General features: G+C 41.1%; 2 protein-coding genes across 2 annotated transcripts; both read left to right on the forward strand.

Annotated features, from left to right (window-relative positions):
- The first annotated feature begins 2,522 nt into the window (after window positions 1–2,522).
- Window positions 2,523–6,628, forward strand: LOC103329217 (phosphatidylinositol N-acetylglucosaminyltransferase subunit A-like). Its single transcript, XM_089051356.1, is given in 9 exon segments — window positions 2,523–2,807; window positions 2,810–2,871; window positions 3,330–3,902; window positions 4,378–4,532; window positions 4,963–5,052; window positions 5,200–5,317; window positions 5,413–5,516; window positions 6,040–6,130; window positions 6,217–6,628. Coding segments are annotated over 9 exon segments (1,344 nt in total). The 5' UTR covers window positions 2,523–2,752; the 3' UTR covers window positions 6,313–6,628.
- Window positions 6,629–6,669: 41 nt separating this feature from the next.
- On the forward strand, window positions 6,670–11,584 carry LOC103329206 (uncharacterized). The gene is made up of 9 exons (XM_089051347.1): window positions 6,670–6,807; window positions 6,880–7,382; window positions 8,253–8,345; window positions 8,905–9,116; window positions 9,590–9,734; window positions 9,817–9,889; window positions 10,298–10,444; window positions 10,560–10,685; window positions 11,118–11,584. The coding sequence occupies exons 2-9, from the start codon at window positions 7,126–7,128 to the stop codon at window positions 11,205–11,207; spliced, it is 1,143 nt and encodes a 380-aa protein (XP_088907473.1). The 5' UTR covers window positions 6,670–6,807; window positions 6,880–7,125; the 3' UTR covers window positions 11,208–11,584.
- The last annotated feature ends 16,341 nt before the right edge of the window (window positions 11,585–27,925 follow it).

Here is a 27,925-nt window from a genome sequence, read left to right on the forward strand (position 1 = left end):
CATACAGTCATGCTTGGGACGACATGGGGAGTGTTTTTGAATAAAATGGGCAGCCATCGAGTGGCCTACGCGCCGACAGTTTGTGGGTGGCTTAAGAAAATTTTGGCGACGGAAAATTCTCGAAACACTCAACAATACCTATACCAACACGTTCAGACTAACAATGAGAGCATTTTGTATTCTTGGACCACGGCCAAAAAGTGGTTGGAGCTAGCCAAATCAAAGCCGGAACGGTACAGTTTTGACCGGAACTTCCGCCTTTTTACGGCTGCAGCACCAATGCTTGTCCGCAACCTAGGGATAGCAAGAGGGATGAGAGAGCTTTCCTGATCCAAGTGGTGGTGTGACCGGAAGTGGCCAGAAAAGTCGGAATTCAATTCTTGAGTGGGAGGTGGTATTCTAATTCCTGAAGAACTGACCCATTAGGAATTCATCTTTTTTACCCATTATATTCTTACACAATTTTCAAAATTCCAAAATTTTCATCTACTTTAACCCAACAGCGAAGACATTTTGGTAGTTGGCACCACTCATACCCTAATCCCATATGGTTTAGTAAACAACTTCAATAGGAATCTAGAATCTAACTCCCCTTAATCCATATAAATTCTAGATTCCTTACCACGTGCGATGAGCACAACCTATGATTGCACATGAGCAACACATACTTAATTGCTTTATGCGCATCGCCTCATCCCCATCCATCAGTATTGATGTAGGCTTCTTGACTTTCATGGAGGATATGAATGTCTCCAATAACTTACTTCTATGTTCCAAAGGTCTCGTCCAGCAATATGGCACAACCAACACTTGCTCGGTGGTTGTTTGAACCAACAAATAACACTAGAGGCTTGTCATACATATTGGTTTTGTATGTGTTGTCAAATATGAGGATGTCTCTAGAGGCAATATAATCCAAAAGTGAAGTAGAGTCTCTCCAAAACAAGTTAGTAAGCCTATTCTCCTCATCTCCACTGAACTTATAAAAAAATTCAAGATCCAATGCCGCTTTCTCTTTCATGTAGGTGAGTGTAGCTTCAATGTCGCTATCTAACAATATTTCCCTACGTGATGCATCCAACTTCTTCCTTAAGGATTCAAGTTCTCAGCTCATGCATTGATAGGAGGCTTAAATCCTACACTATATGCGGCAATTCCTTCCACCATAGGTAACAAAAATGGATCATTTACAATATTAAATGAGGAGTGCTCTAAAGAAGAAAAAATGACCAATCTTGACAAACTTCCTTTCTTTCTTCTTGTTTGTATGCTAATTTAATGTACTTTGCCGAGCTTCTACAAATCTATCCATTGGTCCTTTTGATTTAGTAAGAGCCTCATCAACTGCAACACTCCTAGTACCGGGGATTCCATATTCTTTATCTAATGAAGTTTCCATATTCTTTATCTAATGAAGTTTCCCCTGAGCCCCTCTTGTGGACCATCCCCAATCTCTCTAAGCATTTCATTTTTCTTTCTTTTTTCAAGTTGAAATTTTTTCAAAGTTGCGGCACACTCTTTTTTCACATGCTCAGGAACTTTCTTACATGGTTGCATATCATGATGAGTTTGACCCAAATGATGCTTAAGTTTAGAAATTTCTCCACTACATCTTTGATCACAAAATGTGCATCTCAAGTATTTTTTCCCCCTCTATTTCTTTTGCATACTTCCACGCAGGATCTTTTCGATTCATAGCTATAAAACAACACCATTAATATTTCTAAGATACAAGTATGATGCATATATGTCAAATTTATACTATATTACATAAACGAATAAGATAACTAATATATTTTAAAAAATTGAAAAAAAATTATACAGAACTTCAAATTACAGTTGCGAAGAATTAGAGAGAAAAATAAAATGCCTTACTTGCAGTCGAAAGATGAAAAGAATTCTTGAAATTGATAGAGATTATCTAGTAATGGTAGAAATTAGGGTTGTACTATACAATATATATATATATATATATACCTTAGCACATGTTGTATTATTATTATTATTATTATTATTATTATTATTATTATTATTATTATTTTAGTATTAAGAAAAGATAACATGGGTATCCGATTTCGTTTTTAATTTTAATTTTTTTAATATAAAAAATGTGAATTTACCATATTATTCTCATTTAATTCATAATTTCAATTCTTAATGTGTGAATTAACCAATAGAACATTTTATGGTATTTTGAATGTTTCACCATTCTCTGCCTTTTGCTTTATATAAATAGATAAGTCCATATATTAATATTAATTTAGAACAACAAAAAAAAGGTAAGTAGAATTAAGCTACAACTGGCTGGATTTAGAAAAGGCAAGAAAGATATTAATTCTTCTTGCCTTAAGTTTATTACAATAAAGGTGAGAAAAAAAAAACAGAAACTTGCGTTTATTTTTTTATCAAGACACTCCAAATGAAACGAGGTCGTTTCAATTAGAATTTTTTTAAAACACTACAATCGAAACGACATCGTTTCATTACAATAAACCTTTTTAAAAAAACACGCGAGTCGTCTTCTTCGTAGAGTCGCAGCCAATTTGAGACTCGCAAAATTTCTTCCGGTTCAGAAGTGTCCAGATCTGGCTCGCCTCGCTCCGCCTGGCCTCGCCGTGCAACGCCTCCTTAAGCCTTCCCCGCGCTAAACGTGCAACTCACGAAACAGCCGACCTCCTCGGGGCGATTTCCTGCCGCCTCGCTCCGACGCGCGCGAAGGCATGCCTTTAAAAACACTGATTGAAATAAAGAAATGGGTGAGTGGAAAAGGCATAGAATTCTCATGGTCTCGGATTTTTTCTATCCCAACTTGGTGGTGTGGAGAATCACATCTATTATCTCTCACAATGCCTTCTCAAGCTTGGTCACAAGGTCAGACATACAGTCTCTTCCACTTTCTGGGTTCACGTGTGTGTTTTTGTATATGTAATTATCTAATATAACTGGAAAACAATAGTTCAATGAAACTGCTGATTTATTTATTTGTATGCTCTCATATTGCTTTTCCAGCACAAGGATGTTGAGGCCCCCATCTAGGTAATAGGGGCATTAGATGAACCACCATTTTGTTTTGGAGTAATGGGAATTTTGTCATGATACTCGACTTGAATGATGTGGCAGCTAAGGTGTAATGAGGAGTTTCTCTAGAGATGGGGGTGGGTGCCAGATTATATATTGCTGTATACTTGTAGTTGTTTTAATATGATTGGAACATCTGAGTTGCCGAGTGTTTTGAGATATAAAAAAATGAAAATATTTCGTGACACAAATCAGCTTCCTTTGTTCTATTAGTTGTTGACTAGATGAACTTTCATTGTTTGATTGTTCAGGTGGTGGTAATGACTCATGCCTACAACAATCGTTCTGGGGTGAGATATATGACAGGCGGATTGAAAGTGTACTATGTACCATGGAAACCGTTTCTTATGCAGAATACTTTTCCAACCTTTTATGGGACACTTCCAATAGTAAGGACTATCCTTATTCGAGAGAAAATATCCCTGGTACATGGACATCAAGCTTTCTCAACTCTTTGCCATGAGGCTTTGATGCATGCACGCACAATGGGGTACAAGGTCGTATTTACTGATCATTCACTCTATGGTTTTGCTGATGCGGGAAGTATACACATGAACAAGGTATTGCAATTTACATTGGCAGAAGTAAGTCAGGCCATTTGTGTTTCTCATACAAGCAAGGAAAACACAGTGCTACGGTCAGGTTTGCCACCAGAAAAGGTCTTTGTGATACCTAATGCTGTTGACACAGCTATGTTCAAGCCCGCACCAGAGCGCCTGAGTAGTCATGAAATTGTAATTGTTGTTATAAGTAGATTGGTTTACCGAAAGGGCGCAGATCTTCTCGTTGAAGTCATTCCAGAAGTATGCCGTTTATACCCCAATGTGAGTTGTTTTCACATAGCATTCAATGAAAATATTACGTTTCTTATCTTGTTTGCTCATTCTGTGTAATGAATTTTAATATTGGAGAGGACTTGAATGTGTGCGCCAATAATTCTGTGATTGTGTATTGAGATGATCATATATTCATCACTTGTCAGCATTACATGCAAAACAATTTTGATGTGTGAAGGCCTAACCTAAGGGGATGCTTTTGATATAAAGAAAATGTTGAGGGTGGTTTGGAGCATAACATCATTGGATGTAATAATTCTGTGATTGTATATTGAGATGATCATAAATTCATCACTTGTCAGCATTACGTGCAAAACAATTTCGTGTGTGAAGGCCTAACCTAAGGGGGATGCTTTTGAAATAAAGAAAACGTTGAGTGTGGTTTGGAGCATAACATCATTGAATGTAATTATTAACATGGTTAATTAGCATTCAATCATCTCATTCAGAAATATGTGGTAAGGTTCGTTTCATTGTTGGAGGAGATGGACCGAAACGTGTGCGGTTGGAAGAGATGAGGGAAAAACATTCTCTTCAAGATCGAGTTGAGATGTTAGGTGCCGTGCAACACTCTCAAGTAGGATCTGTCCTAATTACTGGCCATATATTCTTAAACAGGTACTTATGAATATCTTCTTTGATTTTATCTTTTATAAATATCTGAAGAACAATTTTTGTAGCTACACCAACTCAGGCGAAAAAATTAAATCGCTGGGAATCTTGTAGTTTACTACAACTGGTGGTCAAATTGCCTTTATTTTTTGAAGCTAAACAGTGTCGTTATTAATACCGGTGATACTATCAATACAGTTTGAAACACAAGTAAATTAGGAGTTGCAATTGCTTGCAGATGCATTGGAGCATAGTCATACTACTTTTTCTGCTAGCTAACTGTCGAAACTACGGAGAAAGCATCACAGTTTCACAACTATAGTAATATATTAATGTGAATGAATTTGCACCAACATGTATTCAACTTCATCTATGTCTGTTAAAACCGTTACCTTTTGTTGTAATTTTTTATGATACGATTTTTCCCTCCTGGCAGTTCTTTAACAGAAGCTTTTTGCATAGCGATCTTAGAGGCTGCTAGTTGTGGATTATTAACAGTCAGTACACGTGTAGGAGGTGTCCCGGAGGTATGAACTTTGGAATCTTTTTTCTCTAATAGTTAATAAACTAGTATTTTTTTTCTTTCTTAAAGCTAGGATAAATTCCATCTCTTAGTAGAGTCGAATTTGTATTAGATTCATTTAAACTTAGTTAACCCCGTTTCTGTACATAGGGTACTACCAGATGACATGATTGTACTTGCAAAACCAGATCCTAGTGATATGGTTCAAGCAATAAAGAAGGCAATATCTATACTTCCCAAAATTGACCCACAAGAAATGCACAATCGTGTGAGTGCACTCTTTCAAAAATTGTTGTCTTTAGGCACATTGACTACTTGTACAGTGGTTAAAATATGCTTCTTTGGTTCTTTGTTGGTTTGTAGATGAAGGAGCTCTACAATTGGCATGATGTGGCGAAACGGACAGAAATTGTTTATGACCGTGCTCTGAAATGCTCAAATCAAAATCTTTTACAACGACTCTCACGGTGTGCTACTCAAAGCTTGCATCTAAATTGCATGCTTGTACAGATGTGGTTATGAGTCTGAGTGCTTAAAACAAATCCGTTGTGCATAGAGTGTGAACCAGCTTTTCTCTTCATCACATCAATGGTAAAACTGTAAAAGCAGAGTTATTGACTGCAATACCATTGTTCATCTTGTCTTGCTTGAGAGGATGATAATGAGTTTTTCTTTACAGTTTAGGGAGACAAGGATGCACAGGTAGTTGTTTTTTCAGTTCGAAGGCTGACTGTTGTATCTCTTGATCCATTAGCTTATTAATGATTGCAAGATGGAGTGGAGAGGGAGCGCTTGTGTATTTTGTTGGTAGAAACTGTGTCACATTGAATTTTAGTTAAGCTGCTTGAATTGGACGTCAAGAACTTGATTAGGAGGCAGTGATGGATTTTGAATTTAATTTCATTATATATTTATCTTGATGTTTTGAGATTGCATAAATATGTCAGGAGCAATTTCAGGGTTGCTAATTGCTTAATTTGTTTATTGTAGATACCTCTCATGTGGAGCTTGGGCGGGAAAGCTTTTTTGCTTGGTTATGATCATTGACTTTCTGTTATGGCACCTGTTGCAACTATGGAAGGTTGTATACTTTCTGTGCATGTTCTTTGGGTTTCCACATTAATTTGTTTTCCTTTTTTTAATTATATTCCTTTCATTGTCCATTAGCCTGCAGAGGATATTGAAGAAGTGCCCGATTTCATTCTATCCCATGATCAAGATGAAGGGATCTCGCAGGACAATGAGAACCAAAGCTTGAGATGATTGCATTTAAAAATTGGAATTGTTCCCTTCGTATACAGCATGAAATAGATTGACCTTAAAAAGAGGATGAAATGGATTGACCTGATCTCTTTTTTATGTTGTTTTCACTTGGCTGGTAGTATCAAACTAGTCCTGTATGTAGTGAAGATTTTTTCATGAAGACTTAAAGATGCTTGTCTGTTGCCTGCATGGCAACTTTCGAACAAATTTTGGCCAGAATTTGGCCGGATTGGCTACTTTCTTTCAATTGTTTAGAATGACCTTGTAAAATTTTGGCCTTGTTGTTGGTAATGACATAGTCCGGTTTTTGTACTAATTACTCATCCTATTTCAATAATATACTGTCGCCCTTCTTTCAAAAAAACGAAAATGATCCTTCCAGTTTATTTTGCATCCAGTTTCCTATGATTCTTGAAGGTCGAAGCCTCTTGGTTATATTTTGTTTTCCTCAGGGCGGAGATCCCATTGGAGCATGTACTTTAAAAGCCTCATGAGGTCATTCTCTGTCCTTAAAAATTCGACCTTGACATTAGTAAAGAGAGGATGTAATGCAAACGCAAAATGCAGGGCCTACAAACTCGTGTCTGGCCAAAAGAAGATAAAGAGGATGCATAGCAAAATCCAAAATGTACATGGCAATTGACAAGTTGGGTACGTGGAGCAAGCCTAAACACTAAACATGAAACAAGCTGACCTCTAACCGTTGGTTGAACGTTCATCTATGGCCACCATGTGAGCTTTGTATATCACACTTGACACTTCATCAGTCCATTGCTCTCTGTCTCTCTCTCTCTCTGTCCTCGTATCAAAGCCATGGCAAGCACTACCTCTCCGGCTCTGTCTGTGTCAAAATTGGATTTTCCATTTTTATCCTCTCAGAGAAACATAACTTTCAGCAAGGAAAATCTTCATCAAGTTAAGATGCCTCGTAGGATGTCTAAGTTTTCTGGGTTTGAATCAAATGGGTTTATCTTATTTTCTTCTTTGAGTGGTCAAATTGGTGAGGGCAGCTTTCCTAGTCCAGAAGCCACTGCGAACAACAATGCGCCTGAGGTCCAAGTTCAAAGCAGGTACCATGCTTTCAGTTCCTCTCTTGCTGTAATAATCCCTCATATTGGTTTAGAATTTTGCATTGTTCTAAGTTTCTGTTTGGTTTTAGAAAGTAGGAATTCTTGAAGCAACTGTGAAGTTTCATATCCGGTTCTGGGTTTTTCTTTCAAGAGATGTATATAAAGAACTTTCCTCTGGTTTCTCGGAAACGATCAAATTTTATGTCTTTAATTAGCTATGCTGCCCTTCATACGAAATTTAGTGAGTAAGCTGTTTTTTATTAAATTTTCTAGAAGGTTAGACTCTAATTTAGCTTTACATTCTATGGATCATACAATGCATAGTTGTGGAAAAATTGGCATAGTGGTAAGTGAAAAAAGATGCGACAGAGGATAGCTGAATCATAAAACATCGCATGAGCCCCGAAAACTATGTCCAACTGTGGTAAAGGGAGCTAATATGGACTAACCAAGAGGGGCAAATGAAAATTTGGATGAGAACCTCAAGTTGGAAGTCTCATAAAGACTAGATCTTGCCATCTTTCTACAAACACTCCAATTTCCACTTTATTTGGAATCTCCTGATTTCTAACTGAGACCATGGAGTGAGAATTGCTCATGTGCCTTTATAGAGTTGTGCTTTTGATTCCCACTTAATATATGAACCGATATAGTTTTAGTGATCAGCTAATGAGAATAATTTGGATACTCATGTTGCTTGTTGCCTGAAAGAGTTTTTCTATTTTCAGTTGCTATTGTATCATTGATTCTTTATTTCATGCTAATTGTAATTGATATAAGTATTTGGCATCTTTTTTTGGCTGACAGTGGGTTTAAATTAATGATTGTCTTTCTTACTTTCTAGTGTCATTTTTCTTTTGTGTGTTGTAGAATATGGAACTGGAGGGGTTATTCTATCCGCTATCAGCATGCTGGCAACAGTGGCCCGGCATTAGTATTAATTCATGGTTTTGGAGCAAACAGGTCTACATCATGCACACATTACTTCTCATAAGCAGACAACTAATTGCTATAGGTATTACATGCCCAAATTGCTATATACATTCATGTTTTACACACACGGGCATGAGACATATCCATTTTTCTTAGTTGTACGCATGGTATGAACTTCATTAAATTTGAAAAATTAAATTTACTTCTGTAAGGTTTTGCACTTTTAAGTTTGTTGCTTACTTATCTTGTAGATAGTTGTGAGAGAGGTAAGTCTTTGCTAATTAGACTTAATAAGTCAGATCATAGCTGCTCAAACTGTTGTTAGTGCTTAAGATAAGGACCCATGAACAGACCAAAATCTAATCTTTCTGGGTTTTGGTGCAATCTAGAAGCTAAAGCTTCATTTTTTGGGCTTTGTATTCCCCACAATTTTCGAGTTTTCGTGCATAACTTGCATTTTAAATGTTCCCAAACTATTTGCAAGTTTCACACTTTGCCATATGTTTCAGAGTTTTGTTGTATGATCTCTTTCGTTCCATGCTTAACTTGTCAAGGTCAGTACCTATGACACACATGTTATTCTTTACAGTGACCATTGGAGGAAAAATATTCCAGTTCTTGCAAAATCACACAGGGTATACTCAATTGATCTTATTGGTTATGGGTACTCAGACAAACCAAATCCTCGTCAATTTGGGGAAAGTTACTTTTATACATTTGAGACATGGGGCACCCAGCTAAATGACTTTTGTATTGATGTGGTCAAGGATGAAGCATTCTTTATATGCAACTCTATCGGAGGTGACCATCTCTCTCTTTCTCTTTTTGGTATGAGTTGTAAGTTTTTATGCTTAACTAGTTCTGCCTAGTGATAAATGAAAAGGATCAAGGGAAAAAAAAACATATAATTTATGCCGTCTTTGTTAATCTAATGGCACCTGTGAGGCTGTGAAAGATCATGTGATAGGATATTATGCTTTCCATCATGTGTTGGTCAGACATGCCTTAACAATAAATAACATATTAATATATTATGCATTCAGATATGCGTATATGGAAAGATAGTGAAGTCTTGGATCCGAAGGAGGTCACCATTAAAGTTCATTTTTGGTTACTTTGCTGCAATAAACTTATGAAAGAAATATTTTGGTAAAATATACTGCCTTTGCTTTCTTGCGTACCATCTTCTAATACCCTTTGTTCTTTAGAAACTATTTATTTGAATGACATCAACAGAGACATACCCTTATGAGTTTTTTTGGGTCTTCACATAGGACTTGTTGGTCTTCAGGCAGCAGTTATGGAGCCACAGTTATGTAAGGGCATAATCCTCTTAAATATTTCTCTTCGTATGCTTCATATTAAAAAGCAGCCTTGGTACGGAAGACCATTGATTAGATCATTTCAGAACATACTGAGGTAAAGCTGGATTAAATAGTTTGTTTGTCATGTTAGAGTTCTTTAGTGTAAACACAGAGTTCAAGTCATGATGTTGTGGCAGAAATACTGATGTGGGCAAATATTTTTTCAAAACTGTTGCCACACCAGAGTCTGTGAGGAATATCCTTTGCCAGGTATTTTACGATAGCGACATATTTATTTTTTGATAAGCTGCTAATATTGAAGTATATAAACCAACGTTATCTGATTAGCAAAGATAGATTCAGAACATAGTACAAATTACGAAAATGATTTTTTGCAAATAGTTAAAATTTGGAATCTTTTCAATCCATCCACATAAGTCTTTCTGGATCTTAATGGGTATAACAGACACTTCAGCTATGATATGTACATATTCACTCTAAGTGGGAATCTAGCTTGAATGTCGGTGTGGTTGCCTATGGTGGTGTGTGTTTGTTAAGCTGTATAGTGTTATATCCAAATTATCTTGTTTTTATAGAAGCTAAAAAACTCGTGAACACTTGCACTCTTCCCTTTTGTTTCTTTGTTTAGGTTTACTGATACGAATAATTGCATTTCAGTGCTACCATGACACCTCCCAGGTAACAGAGGAACTAGTTCAAAAAATCCTTCTTCCAGGACTTGAGCCTGGTGCTGTAGATGTATTTCTGGAGTTCATTTGTTACTCAGGTGGCCCCCTTCCTGAGGAACTATTGCCTCAAATGAAGGTTAGTGTCTCAGTTAACTGATTACAGTATCCTTACTAACCACTCACACCAGTCAAATTTACTATTACTAATGCATCAAGTAGCTTCAAGTTTTTAATTTTTCTTCTCTGTACAGTGCCCTGTTTTGATAGGATGGGGTGAGAAGGATCCATGGGAGCCCATTGAACTTGGACGTGCCTATGGGAAATTCGATTCTGTAGAAGACTTCGTTGTTCTTCCTAATGTTGGCCACTGCCCTCAGGTCTCTCTCTCTCTCTCTCTCTCTCTCTCTCTCACACACACACACACACACACACACACAGCCACAAACACTCTGAGGTTATAATTTGTCTGTATATATAAGCACCAGAGTAGGTATTTAAGAGCTGCCTTGGAGCAGAATGGTAATAATTTAGCTCTCAGAAAGGTTTGCGTATATGAAGGCTATTGGAGTTTTTAAAATGTTTGAGAAGATGTATGGATGTATAATGTGGTTTTGTAGCACATGCTAAAATCTGGCTCGGAGAAACTGGTTTCTGTTGTCTTGGGGATGAAAGATTAGATCAAATGTATAAATAGGGAAAAGAAGTGCTAGCGCCCAACCATAAGCAGATATAATTAGTATGAATTCAGATAACTTTCCCATTGACAACGAACGCTGATTCATAATTTGTTAATGTTCCTGATCCTGAAGGATGAAGCACCTGACTTAGTGAATCCACTGGTCGAGTCATTTGTGGCACGCCATGCTGCACTCTCAGCCAGTATTTCCACGGCTACCTGATCTGTGGCATGTCAGTTTGTTGCAGTTTCTTTGTGCAGCAAAGGCCATTGCTAGTCAAAACTTAATTCTTATGCCCCAGAAGCAGCGGCTTTCAAACAGTATTGCAGATGCTTTTGATGTTCTATTGATGGTGTCATCATGTGGCATCTGAATAGAATGTTACGAGTACTTGGTATGGCACCCTAAACCCTAGTTTTATATTCTACTCTTTCCCTTTTACCAGGAATACCAAGTTTCTATTAGGTTTTGCTCTTTGTAATCACATATTATGACTGTGTAATACCTCTTTAGTTTAGTGATGTATCAGCTTCACATTGAGGAATACTTTGTATATATTTTACAATCACATTGAAGGATATATACGTCGTATATACGTATTGATCTTGTCTCATATATTGCTATGGTACGTCATCTTATTTCCAATACATTGTTGACAATGATGATTTGAACACTTGAGAGTTGAAATCATGTTTGGAATGCAAATGGTGCTTAGTTAATTGATTTTACTGTTTTTGTCCTGTAGAAGGATGACATATTGGGTTGTGACATGTTTATCATTTTGGTTCAAATGGTCTCTCATATGTATGCATTCATGTGGGGCTGCGGTTCTTAATCAAACTGTTTTGAACTCAAGGATGTATCAGACAGAATAATTAATGCCCATTTCACTCATTACATCAACAATTAGAAAAACTTATTTGGTTTAAATACATAATGATGAGATCTTGTACATAAGCAGGAAGATTAACCCTTGTCTTTTTTGCTTGCCTTTTACTGCTGACTCAATTAAATTTTCCCACGAAAAACTAAGATGGAAAACTAAGATGCAGACTTTTGTCAAACTGTAGCAGATTATTATCAAGGATTTTAAAAGCCAAAAAGTCAGCAATGGCTTCATAATTAAATGGAACAGTGACAACCCAGAGAGACATTTCACCGACAAGTTCATTGTCCCGTTTAGCTTGTTTTTATTAACTTTTACTGGTTCCAAAATCATGATTATTTACAAAGCAATGCGCCTAAGAAAAGGTGAATATATGTTCTGTTTCTGAGTAATAGAACTTGTCTTGACCAAAAAGAGTTCAAATTTTGCTTTCATATCACCCTTGTTTGAATAAGATAAAATATCTAGGTAACTAAATATAAAATGAGATTTTCAAACATTCGTTACCTTAATTTTTCTAGAGCGGAAGAGTCGAGAAAATCTCAATTTTAGTTATTTGTCTTCAGATTTGATTCAACTTATTGACATAATTGTTTATTTAGAATACAAAATAACCCTTTAGAGTTTATATATTTTAAATTTTAAGCAATTAACGTAATCTGATATTACAACCTAAAATCTAAGCTCTAAAGAGTGATTTTACACCCTAAAGAATCAACCATGTTAATAAATCAAATCGACACTAAAGAAAATTGAGTAAAAATAAGTTCTCAGCACGTTGTTTAAAGAACAAAAGTCATGCACGGAGAATAAACTACTCAAATATCAATATACAATGTCTCATGCGAGTCTCTCTCTCCCTAGCAACCGCACAAATATACTTATGGGATTAAGAACCATTATGAAGATTGTCCAATAGGACAGGATTGAAGCGTGATCATACAATAAATCCTAAAATATTAGCCAGACATGACATATGCTCATTGTGGGAACCGAATTAAATCATACCCTAGGTCAAATAATTCTTTCTATTTGGGGATTATTTGACCTAATTGGGAATTACTCAACCTAATTGGGAGTTACTCAATTTAATTGGGAGTTACTCAATTTAATTGGGAGTTACCCAATTAAATTGAGAATTACCTAATTAAGTTGGGAATTGATTTGATTCCTACCCCAATTCCCAATTAAATTAGGAGTTACCTAATTAAATTAGGATTTGATCTGATACCTACCATGATTAGGGATTTGATTTACCTTAATTAATCAAATCAATTCCAAATAGGGGAGGAATAATTCCTTTCCATCTATGGAATTATCTCTGAAACCCTAATCTCCGAGACCATTATAAATATTTGCTACGCACAAAGGTCAAGGTACGTCTAAATTCCTACTGAAACTCTGCAGAAATTATTTCTCACAAACCCTAGCCACCACTTTCTTTCTCTCTCTGACACAAGGCTCCGGCCACCACACATGGCTCCGGCCACCCGGTTTTCCTTGAAATACCCTACCTTACTTAGGCATCGGAGGGCCTTTGGCCAACATTCCTCGGGTGTGGTCCTTTTACCCTGATTTGTTTTGCAGGAAGAAAGAGAAGTGGAGAAGACGAAGGAATCTTAGACGAATATTCTAGTGGGACGAGATTTGCTCCCACAAATTGGTGCTTTCATTGAGAGCGCGAGATAGATTCAAAGCGTGCTCTAAATCCATCTTTCACACATTTTTTCAAACAACCATGGTTGATACCAGATGTACGAAGAGTAACGCCACCACGACGGGCCCATCTCATGGTTTCGTGGTGGAAACCTCAATGCAACCGCACGGAATCATGGCTGCCAATGCCTTGCAGCCGTCTTCTAGTGCTTTGCAGCCGCCTTCAATCGCTAGGAATTGCGTAACAGCCGCCACATGACCCCGGGACCTACAGCCTTGCGTCGCCAAGCCGACATCGAGTTGCTCGCTACCGCCGTCCGCCTTGGAGCACAAAGAATGCCACACCACTTAACTACCGAACTAGCCGCATGCCCCACTCGGCTACTTTGACGCCGTCCCGGTCTTGGAGCAGATCCATTCTCTCCCTCCTCTGCGATCACACTTGACATATGCACCTGTACGCGTCTAATGGAGCCCTAGCCCACATGCCGCTGGGCCCGATGCACGCCACTCTACTTGACCCGCGTAGTCAGGTGGACCTTAACTCACGGGTTGATCAACTCACAGAGAAGGTCGATGATCAAAACAACCTGATTGGCCAGCTACTCAGGCAGATCAACTTGAATCAAGGCCCCAACCTTGGACCACATGACGAGGAGAGAGGGCACACGAGCATGCCGGGCGAAAGCAGCTTCGAGAGGTCCCAGCTGGTCCGACAGGCAAACCGGCAGGGAGAGAGCGAGATCGTGCAGACGAGACGCATACCGCGAGCCAGACTGAGCCGCTCGAGGTTAGGTCCTGTGGACCAATGTGCTCGAGAGGCTAGGCCCACAATCCAATGTTCGTGCTCGCTTAGGTCCACAAGGAGTTCGAGTTCGTGAGCGGTCGAGGCGACAAGTAGTGGAGGGATCTTCCCAAACTCAACCTTCTCTCCTGCCTCACGGGCAGGGCAACCAAGGGGATCGACCCTTGGGAGCTGGATAAGAAGTTAGCCAATCACGCCGAGGCACCAAGACGCCGACCAACGACCTTCTTTGCAAGCAGAGGATGACGATCAACGCTCACCAGCCCGCTCGAGGTCCAACATGCGGCGACAAGCTGTGGAGGGATCCTCCCAAACTCAATCCTTCTCTCCCGCCCCACCGGGTGGCAACCAAGGGATCAACCTTGGGAGCCGGAGAAGAAGTTAGCCAATTACGCCGAGGCACCGAAGACGTCCGACCTGAACGACCTTCCTTGCGAGCAGAGGATGACGATCGACGCCTACCAGCCCGCTTGAGGACCAACACGCTGCGACAAGCTGCAGAGGAATCCTCACAAGCTCAATCTCCTAATCTGCCTCACGGGCAGGGCACCCAAGGGGATCGACCCTGGGAATCGAGGAAGAAGTTAGCCAATCGCGCCGAGGCACCAAGACGCCGCCCGAGACTCCAACCCCGCGATGCAGGGATGTCGCAAAGCTAGTAAATGACCAACTCCGAGGTCTCCGACTCAAAGGAAGCACGGAGGAGGCCCTGCAAGGAAATTGATCGAGTTGACGCGCCTCTTTACCGACGAGGTGAAATGAGCTCCGCCGCTGAAGCAGTTTACAACGCCATCCATCACTCCATTCAAGGGGGACTCTGACCCCGAGAGCCATTTGAGGCACTTCAAAAGCGCCATGATCCTGCATAGGCGACGACGCCGATGTGCAAAGTGTTCACGATGACTCTGCGAGGAGTAGCTCAGATTGGTTCCACACTCTACCGTCCGCGTCAATAGGCAACTTCAAGGAGTTCGCCATCATTTTCACAAAGGAGTACACCTCCTACAAGACGGTCAGAAAGCATGCAGACGACTTGTTCAACCTGCTCAAGAAGCCAAACGAGTCTCTACGAGACTACCCGAGATGGTTTAAGTGAGAAGGCTAACATCATAGGATGCAACGACCAAGTTGCATCCTCAGCTTTCAAGAAGGGCTTGCCAACCGAGCACGAGCTATACCGGGAGCTGGCCATAACTCCAAGTCAAACCTGGCGTATGTTTATGACGGCAGACGCCACGCACTTTGAGACGATGATCGTACGCCGCAAAGAAAGCTAGCAAGCAAGTTGACCACCCGACGAAGGCAGGCAAGCCAAAAGAGCAACAAGTTCGAGCAAAAAGCCCGAGATAAGCGCAGATCGCGGCCCCAAGAGGAAGCTCAGAAACAGGGACCTTCACTGAGTTCGCCATCCCAATCCACCAGATCCTAGCTCAAGTGAAGGACAAGCCGGGTAAGGAGACCATCATCCATGAAGGAGACCCTCTAAAAGAGACACCAGTAAATACTGCGCATTCCACGGGGAGCACGGTCATTACACCAACAACTGCAACGCTTGGAAAAGGCACCTTGAGGAGCTGGTCAGAGAAGGCCATTGCACAGAGTTCGTTGCAAAGAAGGCTATCCAAAGATCGAGCTTGACTCGCCACATAATGACGCCTAGTCATCTGATCCAAATTAAACAAGCTGTGATCGAGCGAGTTCATGTAGATGAGGGCAGCGCAGCCAACATCCTGCAACTATCTGTTATCCAACAGATGGGGTTCGAGCCCAAGATTAGCAAACTTGCCAGATCGCTCACCGGCTTCAATGGGGCCACATCAATCACTGTTGGAACAATCGACCTAGATGTCCACTCACCCCCAGTGGTCTGCTCGCAAACCTTCATGGTCATCGACGAGGTTTCCCCATACAACGGAATCTTGGGCCGACCGTGGATCAGCAAGATCGAGGCCATCACATCTGCTCTACATCAGAAGATCCGTTATCCCATCCCTCGGGGCAAGGAGATGCACTGCCCAAGGGCTCAAGAAGAGCAAGCGGCTGCAGGTTCACACTGAATGGGCCGCCAACGAGGCGAAGCGCTCTTAGCATAAGCAAACCCAAAGGGAAGGAAGTTCGCCTCACAATAGCGATTAAGAACCAGATCGAGACGAGGAATCCGCCGAAAGCTCCCTTGAAGAAGGTTAAGCCCGAGGAAGACGCTGAGTTAGTACCCCGATCCCGATCACCAGAGAAGGAGGCGACGGCTCGCGCTGATTCAAACAAGAAGAATCGAGATGAGGGAATCCGCCTAAGACTCCTTGAAAAAGGTTGGAAGCCCGAGGAAGACGTTGAGTTAGTACCTTGATCCTTACCACCAGACAAGAAAGTGCGGATGGGCTCGCGCCAAGCCCAGACGAGAAGATGGAGCTGACCATCTTCCTCCAGAACAACAAAGACATGTTTACGTGGTCACCATCTGACATGCTTGGCATTGACCCAAACATCATTTGCCACCAGCTTCATGTCAACCCCGCAAGCCTTGGTACGTAAGAGACGAAGTTTGCTCCCGAAGCGCGCGATCAATGAAGCCGAGATCGACAAGCTCCTAGCTGCGGTTTCATTGAAGAGGTCTTCTACTGGAATGGCCGGCCAACGTTGTTCTGGTGGCGAAACAAGAAAAGGGAAAATGGAGAGAATGCGTTGATTACACCGACCTCAACAAAGCATGCCCTAAAGACAACTTCCCATTGCCGAGAATCGACCAGCTCGTGGATTCAACTTCCGCAACCGGTTGCTCGGCTTCATGGATGCTTACTCCGCTATAATCAAATTATGATGTACGATGATGACAAGGCGAAAACCTTTTCATCATCGAAAGAAGGACCTACATCGCTACAAGGTCATGCCATTTGGGCCGAAGAACGCCGGAGCAACCTACCAAAGGCTCGTGAATAAAATTTTCAATGAGCAGATCGACGAACCATGGAGGTGTACGTGGATGATATGCTGGTTAAAGCCCCGGTGCAAGCAGACCACCTCAAAACCTCACCGAGGCGCTCACCGCCGCCAATATCACATGAAGTCAATCCAAGTAAATGCACGCTTCGGTGTATCGTCTGCCGGTTCGGGGTACTTAGTGATGCAACGAGGTTTCGAGGCACACCCGCGCCAAATCAAAGCCATTCTCGAGATGAAGTCTCCTTCCACAGTGAAGGAAATACAAAGCCTGACAGGCAGAGCAGCGGCCCTTAACAGATTCCTCTCAAAATCTACTGACAAGGCAGACCATTCTTCAAAGCTTTGAAGAAAGGACAAAAAGACAAATGGGACGAAGAGTGCGAAGTAGCTTTCCAGAATCTAAAGACCTACCTTACTTTACCTTCCCTGCTCTCAAAGCCAATTCCTAGTGAAGACTTGTTCGTGTACTGACAGTTGTCCAACTCGGCCACACACCTCCTCATCCGAGAAGAACTTGGGGCCCAACATCCGATATTCTACACGCCAAAAGCTCTCCATGATGCGAGACTCACACGAAATTGGAGAAGCTCATTTTGGCCCTTGTGGTTTCGCGAGAAAGCCGCGACTTATTATCAAGCTCACTGAGTCATCGCATGACCGACTTTCCTTTGAGATCAATCCTCCACACCTCGATGCTTCAATGACTCGCGAAGTGGGCTATAGAGCTGCCACGACCTCCTCTCTGCCAAGACGCAATAAAAGCTCAAGCCTTAGCAAACTTTGTTGCGAATTCACACCATCGCTAGAAGAAGAGAAGCTGTCGGAAAAGAAGGAAAGTTCGAGAGTAGACAAGACTTCCATCAACTGACCAACCTGCAGACATGTGGCATGCGTGTGGACGAGCGTCCGAACCGTAAAGGAGCCGGAGCAAAGGTCATCATCACCCCAGATGGAACCCTCGCTAGAGCAAGCTATCACGCTGGTTTCTGCCAAACAACGAGGCAGAGTACGAGGTATTACGGCCGGGCTTGCGCTGGCAAAGGAGCTATCAATCGTGGGCGGGCAATCTACTCGTGATTCCAATGATCACAAGTCAAGCCTCAGGAGAATACATGGTGAAGTACCCGAGGATGATCTTGTACCTTGACAAAGTCCAAGAGTTGTTGAAGGCGTTTCCCACCTTCACCATCCAGAAGTTCCCAGCAGAACGCGCGACGCAGATGCACTCAGCGCTTAGGATCGGCGCTGGATACCCAGTTCAGACGCTCCATCCCGGCCGAGCACCTTGACCACCTAGCATAGAGGAGGCAGAGCAGCCGACTTGATGCAGATCAATGAGGATCATAGCTGGCAATACCTAATTATTGACTACCTAGTGAATGAAAACCTGCCCGAGGACAAGTTCGAGGCTAGAAAAATCAAACAGATAGGCTGCAAGATACTACATGAAAGGCGACATGCTTATCCGCAGATCATACTCCGGGCCTCATCTCACTTGCATCAAGTACCCACAAACGCTCGAGGTTCTCTGCAAGATACACGACGGCGAATGTGGAAATCACACTGGGGGCGATCGCTTGCTCGAAGGCTCGATTGGCTATTTTTGGCCTACCATGTACCAAGACTCCACGGAGTATGCTCGAAGATGTGATCGATGCCAACGCTACAAGCCGGTCCCTGGCCTGCCCGCTGAGGAATACCATCCGCAGAATAGTCCATGGCCATTCATGCAATGGGTCATTGACTTGGTGGGACCTATGCCGACGGCACCTGCCAATAAAGAGATGATGATCGCTACACCGACATTCACCAAATGGATCGAGGCCGAGGCTTTAGCTTCTACCGAGGAGGCCGATATTGAATGGTTCATCTGGAAGAACATTATTTGCAGATTCGGTTGCCCACAATCGATAGTCACTCGAAAATGGTACACAGTCAGACAGCGATCACCGCATTCTTCGAAGTATGGCATCATCAAAGACCACAACACCCCGATACCCGTAAGGCAATGGCCAGCGAGGCATCCAACAAGATAGCTTGACCGCCTAAAGAAAAGACTAGAAGGCGCAGAAGGAAAATGGGTCAAGAGCTGCCAGAGTCCTATGGGCTTATCGCACGACCAAAAGGAGATCGACCGAGAGACACCATTTTCCCCGGCCTATGGGACAGCGCCTATTCCCCACACATCACAGTCCCTTCCATGAGCATTGAGGTGGGCCTACCAAAGCAGAAGGCATGAAAGTCAACCTTGATCCGCCAAGAAGAACGAGAAAAGGCTATTGATTGAGTTGTCGCTACTGCAGTTAGATGACATCCTACTACAATAGGAAGGCCAAGATCGCATAGCCACCGAGACCTTGTGCTTAGAAAAATTTTCATCACAAAGCACCAATGTAAGGGTCAAAGAAGATGAAGCGAAGGCCTCTACGTGGTCAGAGTGATTTGGAGAAGTTACACCCTTGATACTCTAGAAGGAAAAGAAATTCGAGACAATGGAATGCCCACCACCTTCGGAGATACTATCCATGAAACACTTCGCTTACCAGCTTGGCTCCTAGCAGGACGAGCCTCCTGTACTTCCATTAAAGACGACCAACTTTTGATGTTACCTTTGTTGTTAATTTCCTTTATTCAATAAAGCGATGTATTCACACCAACATCAATACAAGAGCAAGCCTTTCAATGAAGTACTTTTTTGAGCATTATGTCTTACGAACATACACATGCCTGCAGTAAGCCCCATCTCCATTGCAGACAAGCTGCTCCACGAAGCATAAACTCAATGGAGTTTTTTTCGAGAGTTGTGTCCTTGACATACGCTCGCAGGCGACAAGCCTCATCTCCATTGCAGACATGTGCTTTATTAAGCACAAACTCAATGGAGTCTTTTTGAGTATTGTGTCCGACATACGCCGCAGCGACAAGTCTCATCTCCATTGCAGACAAGCCGCTTCCACGGCAATAACTCAATGGAGTCTTTTTCGAGTATTGTGTCCGACATATGCTCGCAAAGGCGACAAGCCTCATCTCCATTGCATGACAAGTCGCCCACGGCTACCTAACTCAATGGAGTCTTTTTGAGCATTGTGTCCTTGACATACGCTCAGCAGCGATAAGCTCATCTCCATTGCATAAGCCGCCCACGGCACCGAACTCAATGGAGTCTTTTCAGTATTGTGTCCTCGATATGCTCGCAGCGACAAGCCTCATCTCCATTGCATAAGCCGCTCCACGAAACACGAACTCAATGGAGTCTTTTTGAGCATTGTGTCCTGACATACGCCGCAGCGCAAGCCTCATCTCCATTGCGCAAGTCGCCCCACGGCTACCTGAACTCAATGGAGTCTTTTTCAGCATTGTGTCCTCGATATACGCCGCAGCGATAAGCTCATTCCATTGCATAAGCCGCCCATGAAGCACGAACTCAATGGAGTCTTTTTCGAGTATTATGTCCCGGCATATGCTCGCAGGCGACAAGCCTCACTCCATTGAAGACATGCTACCCTTGAGTACAAACTTCATGGAGTCTTTTCAAGCGTCATGTCCCCACATAAGCACACAGCGACGCAGCCTCACCTCCATTGCGGGCAAGCTACTTCACGAGTACAAACTCAATGGAGTTTCTTTCAAGTGTTGTATCTCCGAATATACACTTACAGGATACAATGAAAATTGAAGTTTGAAAGACAACTGAAAATTCCATAACAAAGAGGCCGACAAGCACCATCTACTCAACGGCCTCACCTGCGCTCCTTCAGATCTGCCTAGCCTTATCGCTACGCCACCTTGGGAGTTGTCTTCCTCCATTGCAACTTCATCTGCTATCTGCTCTTCAACTTCCGCACCCACAACATTGCTCTGCTCACTTTGAGTAGGGGCAGGTCAAGATAAAGCTACTTACTGTCTTCATCTTCGAGAGGGCAACAAGGAGAAGCACTATTCCTGCAATCCAAGTATCCTAGCTTGTACGCATTAGCAACGATCTCATGCTTGGATGCCTCCGTGGCTTCAATATGAGTGTTGAACTTGACCAAAGGAGCTATCACCAACTGGATCGGCATCTTATACTCTTTTGCTCGAAAGCGCATTTACTCTTTTCTCGAGCAAACGACTCTTTAGCTCTCTTGGCCTAAACTCGCAACATTGAGTCACCCGTGCTTGATCGCTTCTGGCTTTGCAGACGAAGTCGTGATTGCTAGACTGTATGTACAGCCTTCTCGCTTGATCCCAAGATCGCACAAGCAGCCAAACCTCGCTTCAATGCCTCTTCACAGTGGTAGATCATGGGTTTTAGGCGCTTCGAAAGCGATACTGAAGTAATGTCCTGCACCTCCCGCATGCCATTGATCTTCTTATCGCTCAGGCGATAAGGCGCTGATCCGGCAGATGAAGAAGCAACTCCCATAGGGACATTCCAAAGAACGACTCCTTACGGAAGACTTGCTCGTGGAAGAATGAGAAGCTTGGTCGAGGACTTCTCCCGCTCAACTGGCAGATCATCTAGGTCCGAGCCATGCAGCTCCCATCTTTCAACATCTTCGGTCAGGGCACCATTAGCCTCCACGATGTTCACTCAGCAACAAACAGCCAATCCACAAAACCTGGCAAGGATGTTAAAAGCTTGATGAACATTGATCGTGTTCGGGCCGAGATCGAGCTTCTTGTGGATGTCATTTTCTACAAGCAGAAGACAGAAGTCAATCAGACACATAGTAAAGAATTCCATGGCTACTGTAGCAGATCAAAGGGATGCAACTTACCATCACAGTAGGTGAGAGGAACGAGCGGACCGTCGCCAACCTCCCCTACCCATCTGCCGCTGACTTCCAACATGTCCGTGGTCCACACATGATCGCCTTCACTCATACAGTTCCTAGTTCATGACACAAAAAGAAGGAATTGAAGCAGTTTGGATCAACCATAAATAAGCCGACCCAAATTGCCACTGCTCTAGCAAAGGGCACTCGCCCACCCGATAAATGGGACAGCCCAAGTCAAAGACCAGTTGGCAAGTCAAAAGCCTCCTCTATTCAGGAGCCCAAATACAAGGAGGAAGCTCATTCTGGTGGACAGTTTAACAAACAATTCAGCATCTCCTACATGCCACCACTTGCCATGTAAGTGGGGCATTTGTGAACCGAATTAAATCATACACTAGGTCAAATAATTCCTTCCATTTGGGGATTATTTGACCTAATTGGGAATTACTCAACCTAATTAGGAGTTACTCAATTTAATTGGGAGTTACCCAATTAAATTGAGAATTACCTAATTAAGTTGGGAATTGATTTGATTCCTACCCCAATTCCCAATTAAATGAGGAGTTACCTAATTAAATTAGGATTTGATCTGATACCTACCATTAGGGATTTGATTTACCCTAATTAATCAAATCAATTCCAAATAGGGGAGGAATAATTCCTTTCCATCTATGGAATTATTCCTCTGAAATCCTAATCTCCAAGACCATTATAAATACTTGGCTACGCACAAAGGTCAAGGTACGTCTAAATTCCTACTGAAACTCTGCATAAATTATTTCTCACAAACCCTAGCCACCACTTTCTTTCTCTCTCTGACACAAGGCTCCAGCCACCACACATGGCTCCAGCCACCACGCATGACTCCGGCCATCCGGTTTTCCTTGAAATACCCTACCTAACTTAGGCATCGGAGGGCCTTTGGCCAACATTCCCCAGGTGTGGTCCTTTTACCCCAATTTGTTTTGCAGGGAGAAAGAGAAGTGGAGAAGACGAAGGAATCTTGGACGAATATTCTAGTGGGACGAGATTTGCTCCCACACTCATGATTAGGAGGTGAATGTGGTAAAAGTGCTTGCAAACTTAGAAATCAAACCCATATGTCTTTTAAAAATAAAAAATGAAAACTCAACAATCCAGAAATCAACCTTCTTCAATCAAAGTTCCAGAAAATTCAAGCTAGCAGAGATTGGACCCGAACCTAGAATGCGAGGTTGATGTTGGGGTTGACCCTCCCTTTCTGTGTCAACACCCTCTCTTGCCTCACCCCCACCAAAAGTATCATACACTCTAACCCACACTATCAAAGCTCCTTGCCCTTCTTGTCATTCCTCCCAACCCAAAAGAACAAGACCCACCAGCTCCAAATTTAACCTTGATGCCATCACAGCCGCTATAGCCACCGCAGGTCAACAGAATCACCCCATTCATCTGAACACCCAAGCCCCGATCCCATTGCACCTACCTCATGAAATGCAACATCATAATGCCGTCTAGAACCTGTAGCTGTACACCACCGAGGAGGGATGGTTCCAAGAATTTTCCTTGCATGGGTCAATGTCTAAAAGGTTTTTAAAAATTATATAAAAATAAACTCATAAAAACGAAACGCTAATTTATAATTCATAATTAATAGAAAAAACCACATTACAATTGTCCACGACGAGTTTTCATATTATGAAAATGTTGCATTATAATTTCATTATCAATACAAACAAACATATCTTTCTCACTATAAACAAGTAAGCTACCACACAATCATTGATCTCCATTCGGCTGCGAAGTAGAGCTTTCACAACATTCATAATAAAATGCTCTCTCCACCGAAACAATTGCAACCAGTAAAGTTAAGGCTAATGTCAAAAGCAAGTAGACAAAATTAAATGTTCTATGCAACAATTTCTCCACCATTTTTCTTGCAAGGCCACCAATTCCTTTCAATTGAGAAAAATCGCTACTCATACGTATATGATGAATATAAATCCCAAGTTAATCTTCAAGTGCCAAGAGGTCTCGAGGAGTAAATTCTTGACCAAGATATAATCTAATTAAAGCATATACAATCTAATAAATAAAAAACCCTAATCTATTCAAAGTAATCAACCAAAATAAAAAGTCAACAAAACAACTAATCAAGAGATTATCTGGATGATGGGGTTTGGGACATTACGTGCTTATTGGCATGCCTTCCTCAAAATATTGTTAAGCTGATTAGTGGTATTCATGATGGTTTTAATGGGAGTGGGGTTGATAAGCACATATGGCAGTTCACTTCTTGTCCGAGATGTACTCATTCTGTGGAATCAGTAGAGCACTTATTTAAGGACTGTCAAGTTACCCTCTCTCTCTGGAATAGAATTGGTGGTGGCGGTCCCACTTCTTGTCATTCACTCATGGCCCACCTTGGTACTTAGTATTTTCCATTTATCTATGGTATATTTGGAAATGGAGATGCAAGTTGATTTGTTAGCAAGGGTTTATTATGCCTTCTGAGCCTTTGCACCTAGTTTACCAGTATATTTGCCACAGATGCTTTGGCTGCCAGAAGTTATAATCTTGGCCCTGGGCTCCATGTGATGAGGTGCTTGACTTCGTTCAAGATATTCTAGTTGCGGATGCTAGGGGCACTGTGAGGCCTCGTGCTTTTATTATGTAATTGTTTGGCTTTGGGCCTTTAGCCCCCAACTTACCAAAAAAAAACAAAAAAAAAACCATACAAGAATCTATATTAATTAATTAAAGTATAAAAAGATTAGAAATTATGATAACATACTTTCAAATTTGAGGGACAATGACAAATACACCTTTGAAATCAAATTGAATTTGGGAAGGGAAGGGGTGACTTTTTTTTCTTTGTACCTACGCCTACTGCCGATGCCAGATAGGTGGGGTGAGGAAGCCACCATCGGATTGGGTGAAGGTTTGTTCAATAGGATTAGAGGTTTGGGGATTTAGGGTTGGTTCACTGGCTTTTTTTATATAGGGGATTTAGGTTAGTTCATTTAGGGAAGGGGAGGGGAGATATCGGGAGGAAGGGAAAGTTGGATGCGTCTTTTAAATAGAAAAAAAAATAACATGAGCCAAAATGACGTCGTTTTGGATGATAGGTTTTAAAAAAAAACAAACAAACAAACAAACCACTTCAGTAGGATGATGAAAAAAAGAAAAAAGGAAGCGCATTGAGAGTTCTTTGGGGACTTTCATCGAACACTTTGCAGGGGTCAATTTTATCCTATTCAATGGAAGATTCTAGAGGTTGCAGGGGTCACTTGACCACCCTTGCTCCTCTGTAGATCTGTCACCGCAGTAAACGCAGCGTCGTCAAAGATGCCTCTAGAACCTAGATCGAGTGAGAGAACTCATGTTGGATCGTGAAGAATGTGCGGAGCATGTGGGAGAATATAGAGAAGTAGTACATGTACGACTAGAAGAAGACTCGACCCAACTCGAATATATTGGTTGCTACTACACCTTCCTCATTCTCTCTTCCCCTTCCTCTATTCGATAGTCATGAACCCCAACTCATCATCCACCCTATGTATCTCTCTTTGCCCTTTCTGTGTTTGTGGGTTTCTACGATTTAAGCTCACAATTGCGATTGAGACCTTGGGTTTCACCGGGTCTCTAAAATTATGAAATTAGTCAGGTGGGTGTCGTGGTAAACTTTGATTATAGTAAACTGAAAATTACCCTTATATTTATTATTTATTTTTGACTTTTTTTTATCACAAATGGTCCTTTAGGTTTAAGAAAATGGTCCTTAACTTTTTTTATGACATTAATAGTCTTTAACATTAATGCTTTTTATCACAAATGGTCCCTTAGGTTTACGAAAATGGTCTTTGACTTTTTTTATGACATTAATAGTCCTTAACATTAAGGCTTTTTATCACAAATGGTCCATGTTGTTAGAAATTCTGTTAAGTGTGACGTGGAAGATAAGTAAGCCCGCATGTCCAATCACATCGTGATATGTGGATTAAATAAATAAATATTTTTTTAATAAACATACATTTTTTTCTGCAACTTCTCATCCCCCTCCATCCACTCCGTCTCTCTCCCCCTATGCGCTCTCTCCACCTAGGGGGTGGTGCAAGTGCCACCATACAGACCCCGAAAAAATTTCTTTATATTATATATATATATATATATTAATATTACAAGAATTGTATATATACTTTAGCGTGCTGCATCTTGGCACAAAAGTGCATGTGGCAGAGTTGGCTTTCTAGTGCATATCCCTTAATAGAAGACCCGAACCTTAAAAAAAAAGGAAACATCAAACTAAGCTAACCAGCAACAGTATATATCAATCTCTTTTGTTCAATATCAAAGTACTTTCTTCCACTAAAAACAACAACAACAACAACAAAACTTCATGGCTTCTTCTTTCTCTTAAACTTTGATTTTCTAGTAAGTAATCATCATCATTCATCAATCTCTTTGGTTCTTTTTTCAATCCTTTGACAATTTTTGTTATTCTTTCAATTTCAGGAATTTCAACACCAAAAAGTGAAAACCCTAATTCCTAAATTCATAAAAACCACTCAAAATCATATAGTCATATTCAATCAAATCTCAATTAAAATCCAGGAATGTATATAAATTTCAATCTATATATTACATGACTTATTTTATTAAATTATTATCATGTTGATGATTGGTTATATAAGAAAATTAGTTTTTAGAAATATTTATCTATTTCTTGTTGAGGTTATCTTCCAGGATATAGGGTTTTGGAATTTTTCTTTGTAATCTAAACATGCCACCTACTAGAAAATACGTTTCTGAATATACAAAACGACTTAGAAAAAGAAAAATCGAGGAATTGACTCAATCTCAAAGAGGAGCTCTAGATAGATTCATTGTTAAAGAATCACATGCTACAATTGATGAAAATATTTCCAATGAACAACAATAAGATGATGTTGAGGATTAATGCGGGGGTAATGTTGAGCATAATGAGAATGATGACAACAAAAAAGTTGATATCGATGAAAATGTTTTTATGACATTAAGGTATGACAAATTTTTTTATATAGTATTTTCTTATTAGATTATGTGAGGCCCCAATTTAATTTTCGCACAGTGGCCCTTAAAATCTCGAAACATTTACTGTCTCCACTCTATGTCCCCCTCTCTCCCCCTCTGCTGCAACCAATAAAATAGTCGATATCTTTTTAAGTTGTGACCTATAAGCATTATTTAGTTGTACAGGCGTGGAAGAAGCCATCAAGGAGAATGAGATTTTGATAGTAAATTTGCTATCTGCAAAGAATTTTTTAGTAAAAAATTTTATTGTCATTAATCATTTGGCCAAGTGAAAAAAATTTTCTGAAAGATTTTGCCTTTGAATGACTTAATCATTTGGATCAAACAAACTTTTGATATAATTTTCCATAAAAAGAGCAAGCTAATTAACTTTTGGACTATATGTTTAAGGGAGAGGGAGGGAGAGGGAGGAGAGGGAGAGCGGGAGGAGAGACAAGAGGGAGGGGAGAGGGAGAGAGAGAGAGAGAGAGAGGACATCGGGAGAGAGAGTAGAGGAGGGGATGGGAAGTTGCAGAAAAACATGGATTTTTATTATAAAAAAATATGTATTTATTTAATCCACATGTCACGATGTGATTGGACATATGAGCTCTAATTATCTTCCACGTCACACTTACAGAATTTGTAATGGCATGGACTGTTTGTGATAAAATAAAAAATAAAAAAAAGGGGAAATTCTATATGAACCCCGTTAATTGCTCTTTATACCTGATAATTTTTTACACCCCACTAAATTTTAATAAAATTTCAAATTACTCATTATACCCCTTTTTTTTCCTAAATTGCCCTCATGAACCCTATTCCCTAACTCACTGTGTAAACCCCATTTCCTTTCAGACAC

This window comes from Prunus mume, linkage group LG1 (genome assembly GCF_029339155.1).
Source record: "Prunus mume cultivar Tortuosa linkage group LG1, ASM2933915v1, whole genome shotgun sequence".
NCBI classification, from domain to species: domain Eukaryota; kingdom Viridiplantae; phylum Streptophyta; class Magnoliopsida; order Rosales; family Rosaceae; genus Prunus; species Prunus mume.